General features: G+C 61.9%; 1 protein-coding gene across 1 annotated transcript in view; it reads left to right on the top strand.

The window, feature by feature from the left end:
• LOC113481054 (protein farnesyltransferase subunit beta-like) overlaps positions 1–4,659 on the top strand; it is a 12,702-nt gene extending 8,043 nt beyond the window's left edge. Inside the window, exons 2-12 of the mRNA XM_026850326.1 lie at positions 1,185–1,249; positions 1,466–1,538; positions 1,863–1,954; positions 2,352–2,498; positions 2,602–2,685; positions 2,779–2,865; positions 2,960–3,089; positions 3,223–3,355; positions 3,662–3,773; positions 3,862–3,976; positions 4,080–4,659. Of these exons, the coding sequence (XP_026706127.1) occupies positions 1,185–1,249; positions 1,466–1,538; positions 1,863–1,954; positions 2,352–2,498; positions 2,602–2,685; positions 2,779–2,865; positions 2,960–3,089; positions 3,223–3,355; positions 3,662–3,773; positions 3,862–3,976; positions 4,080–4,190 (1,149 nt within the window). The 3' untranslated portion in view covers positions 4,191–4,659. The remainder of the gene's footprint in view (positions 1–1,184; positions 1,250–1,465; positions 1,539–1,862; positions 1,955–2,351; positions 2,499–2,601; positions 2,686–2,778; positions 2,866–2,959; positions 3,090–3,222; positions 3,356–3,661; positions 3,774–3,861; positions 3,977–4,079) is intronic.
• Positions 4,660–4,675: the final 16 nt, after the last annotated feature.

The raw sequence follows: 4,675 nt of genomic DNA, 5'->3' as shown, positions 1-4,675 counted from the left end.
GCGGGAGGCGGCCGGGCTCTGGGGCTGGGCTGTGGGGTGCCCTGGGGCTGGCTCTGGGGGGGTCAGGGTGCCATGTGGCTGGCTGTGAGTGGTCCAGGCAGTGGGGTGCTAGGCTCTGGGGTGCCCTGGGGCTGGCCGTGGGGTGTCAGGCTGCCCTGGGGCTGGCTCTGAGGGGGTCAGGGTGCCATGGGGCTGGCTGTGAGTGGGCTAGGCTGTGGGGTGCCAGGTTGCCGTGGGACTAGGCTTTGGGGTGCCGTGGGGCTGGCTCTAAGGGGGCCAGGTGGCTCTGCGGTGCCATGGGGCTGCATGATCCTTACCCCAGTTCCTCCTCACACCCGCCTGTTGAAGCAGTTCGGGTGCCCTGGGGTTTTGAGGGGCTTGGGGGACTTCTACCCCCAGCCTCTGCAGCTCCCGGGGGGTCACCACCGGGGGCTGTGACATGTGTCCCCAAAACCCAGCTTGGTGGAGGGTGAGGGGTCCTGGGGTACAGCCAGAACCCCCCTTCCCTGCTCCGCCTGAGCCCGATCCAGCCCTGGCCTGGCGGGGTGAAAGGTGACGCTGGTGTTTCTCAATCCGTGGAGTTCCTGCTCGCCTCTAACCTGGTGGAACACAGCGGAGGGGGTTGCCTGTGTGCCCCCCCTCCTCACCCCCCTCAAAGCCTGGGGTATTTTTTGGAGGGCTTCAGTGATTACCCCAGGTTGGGATGCACCAGCTGGGGTGCTGCATGTTAAGCTCAAGTCTAAAATGAGGGGACATTGCCACAAGTCCCCAGTGTTAGCATGAGGAGGGTGGCCAGGGTGTTTGATGTGGGGATCCAGGGACAAACTGAACTCTGTTTTTAAAACTGCTGCATTTGAAAAGCAACACTAGACGGTGCTAATCGATTGAGTCTAATCCTGGGTGCAAAGCTCCTTGGCAGCTCCCGCTAAGCCGCTCTATGGGCAGGCAGGACCAGGCGGCTTTTGGTTGCTTTGGTTTTCCCAGAGAAGGTGATGAGACGGTGCCACCGGTAACAGGGAGTGGCCATGAGCCAGATGAACCCCTGAGATGGGGCAGGAGGCTCCCCAGACCGGGCCCATGTTTCGGGAAGGACAGAGACGCTTTCCAGAGCTCATTGTGGTCTTTATGTCTTTATTTCTCCCCTGCCCTCGCCACACTCTTCTCCACACTGTGGCTGGTGGCAGACCAGAGTGGAAGACATCGTGCAGGAGGTCTTTGAGGCCTGCAAGACAAACCCTCACACCTCACAGTAAGTTCCTGTGGTAGAAACTCTCAATAAATAAATAATGCCCCTCAAAACCAGTGACTCCACTGGCTGCTGAGATCCCCAGTGAGGGACTGGCCGCTCCCATGGGCGTTCAGGTGGGATTCGGCCGCACGCCTTGAGCCTGGTGGCATCGGCTCAGGGCTCGTGTCCCCTCTCAGCCGGGCTGTCCTGCCTGCCGGTGCTCTGCCTGTCTTCCAGATTCACCCTGCAGCGGGAGAAGCACTTCAATTACCTGAAGAGAGGCCTCCAGCAGCTGACTGTATCCTACGAGGTACCTGTTCTGCCAGCGGCGCTGCTGGGTGTTCTGCCCCAGAGCTGCCGGCTCTGCCCTCTGGCTGGGGCCAACCCTGCGCCGTGGGGCTGCTCCCCGAGTTGTCGCTGCAGCGTTTGCTATTTGCCATCCTGATTTGTCACTGCCAGCCCCGGGACAGAGGCAGTGGTTCTTAGTGTCCCCTTGGGTCATGCTTGTCCTGGTGGTGATGCCTTGAGCAGCAGCACTGGGGGTTTTCCTGCCTGTCCTGTGGGAGCTCTGCCTGCACCCCCAGGCCCCACATGGCTCCCCGGCTGCCCTGACTGTCCCCTCTGGTCCCCACAGTGCCTGGATGCCAGCCGCCCCTGGCTCTGCTACTGGATCCTGCACAGCTTGGAGCTGCTGGACCAGCCCATTCCCGACTCTGTTGCCTCTGAGTAAGTGGCACTGTCACCGTGAGAGCTGGGGGGAACCCCACCGCAGACCTGGCTGTGGCCAAGAGGCCCCGCGGGCCACCCGTGTGATGCTGGAAGTGCCACCTCCCGCTGTCCCCGCGTGCTGGCAGGAGCAAAGGAGCGCTTTGTCTCCACCACCATCAATGCTGCCTATTCTCTCAGCCAGTGCCTCGTGCTCCGACGTCTCGTGACAGATGGAGATGGAGGAGAGAGATAACGCCCGGCTTTGACCTCTGGGGGGGCTTAATGGGGCCACCACGAGCCTCCTGTGGAGTGGGGACATGGTTTTCCCTCACCCAAGGCGGGAACCTCACACCACCGGGGTTGAGTCCGGGGAGTGCCAAGCCCCTTCCCCACCCTCCCCTCTGTGTCCCCACAGCATCTGCGACTTCCTGAGCCGCTGCCAGAGCCCCCAGGGTGGCTTTGGGGGGGGACCTGGCCAGCACCCCCACCTCGCCCCCACTTATGCCGCCGTCAGCGCGCTCTGTATCATCGGCACGGAGGAGGCGTTCGGCGTCATCAACAGGTACGGCCACGCAGGCCTGGTTAGCTGGCACGGGGCTGGCGGGGGGGAGGCAGGACGTGTCGTGTGTGTGTGTGCGTCCCTCACAGCCTGCTGGCTTTTGCAGGGAGAAGCTGCTGGAGTATCTGCACTCGCTGAGGCAGCCTGATGGCTCCTTCCTCATGCATGCTGACGGCGAGGTGGACGTCAGGTGGGCAAGCGCCGCAGTTGGGGGGTGGGGAAAAAACACCGGGTGCTGTGACGGGGAGCTGGTGCCATGGCTCTGAGCACCTGTTTACCGCAGGAGTGCCTACTGCGCCGCCTCTGTGGCCTCGCTGACCAACATCCTCACGCCCGCGCTCTTCGCCGGGACAGCTGAGTGGATAGCGAGGTGAGAGCCAGTGGGGATGGACTTGGGGGCGCACACAGACAAACATAGCACCCCTCGCCTCGGTGCCTCCTGACCCTGCCACTTGCCGCACCAGGTGCCAGAATTGGGAGGGGGGCATCGGCGGGGTGCCGGGCATGGAAGCGCACGGCGGTTACACCTTCTGTGGCATGGCGACTTTGGTCATCCTCAAGAAAGAACATTTGCTGAACCTCCGGAGCTTGCTGGTGAGTGGCACCATGGCCCCTCGACTCTTGCCGGGATTTGGCTGGGGGTGGGGGGTGTTTTGGCCCGTCGGCAGTGCCGGGGAAGGGGCTCCCTGTCCTCACACTGGTGTCTGTTCTGTTTATCCACACGCAGCACTGGGTGACCAGACGGCAGATGTGCTTTGAGGGCGGCTTCCAGGGCCGCTGCAACAAGCTGGTGGATGGCTGCTACTCCTTCTGGCAAGCCGGCCTCCTGCCCCTGCTCCACCATGCCCTCTATGCCATGGGTGAGTTGGCTGCAGGGAGTTGGGACAGGGTGTTGGGGGAGCTCCCAGCTTCCTCTGTCCACAAAACCAGCGTCTCTGGGGCAGGACAAAGGTGTTTCAGCATGGGGACAAAGCACCGAGTAACTGGTGTCCAAATCTGTTGTTTTGTGTGGGAGGGCTGCTGAATTGTGCTTCCCTGCAGGATTTTTGGCAGCAAGGCTCCCTGTAGGGGGGCACAGGGAAGGCTCTGAGTTGAGGGGGTGGGGGGTGTTTACCACCTTTTGGGACACCCCCTCCCCCGGCATTTCAGTGGTTTTCCCCCTCTAGGTGACACAGCGCTCAGCATGACACACTGGATGTTCAACCAGTCGGCGCTGCAGGAGTACATCCTCCTGTGCTGCCAGTGCCCGGCCGGGGGGCTGCTCGACAAGCCGGGCAAGTGAGTGGAGCAGGGAGTCGGGGGGCGGAAACTGCCGGGTATCCCAAAACCCCACACTCAGCACCCCAATATCTTCCCGCCACCTCAGATCCCGGGATTTCTACCACACGTGTTACTGCCTGAGTGGGCTGGCCATCGCCCAGCACTTTGGCAGTGGCGAACTCCACCAGGAGGCAGTCCTGGGTGCCCCCGAAAACCGCCTGGTAGGTGCCAGGTATCACTGGGTCGGGGTGGGCTGAGCCATGTGGCCTCCCCAACACCAGAAAAAAAGGTGTTAACCTCTTTGTTTTTCTTCCTGTCTCGCAGCAGGCCACACACCCTGTCTACAACATTGGCCCAGAAAAAGTGACGAGGGCGGTGATGCATTTCTTGCAGCAGCCTGTGCCCAGCTTGGGGATGGCAGCCACTGCCAATTAGGGGCCCCGCTGCCCCCCCCCACCCCACTGTGCAGAGCAGCCCTGCCCGGGGCCAGCAGGGAGCCCCCCGCAGTGCGGACGGGGCAGAAAGCGAGGTCCTCAGGGTGCTAGCAATACCAAAATCAGGTGTGCTCCGTGGCCACCAGGTCCGGGCACCCCATTGCCCTCCCGGCAAGAGCCGAGACGGGGAGGTGGGGGGACACGGGACGCAGCAGAGCTTTTTGGCATTAATAAAACAGAACCGTCACCTGCCGTCTCCTGTGCGCGGGGAGCCACCGACTGTGGTTATGGGGGGCAGGAGGTGACACAGAGCTCAGGCTGTTCCCAGCCCCCACCCAGGGGCTGCCCTGGTGCCACCTCCCCTCCCGCCCCAAGAACACGCGGCTACTACGGGGAAAGGATAAAATAATTTTTTTTTTTTATTATTTATAGTCTTATAGTAAAGGGAAGCCTTAACTTGCAAGACAACTCTGGGCAGTATGTACA

Source organism: Athene cunicularia (assembly GCF_003259725.1).
Source record: "Athene cunicularia isolate RWA chromosome 5 unlocalized genomic scaffold, athCun1 chr5_part2, whole genome shotgun sequence".
NCBI lineage: Eukaryota > Metazoa > Chordata > Aves > Strigiformes > Strigidae > Athene > Athene cunicularia.
Note: the sequence above shows the minus strand (reverse complement) of the source record. Positions and strands in the feature narration are given on the sequence as shown.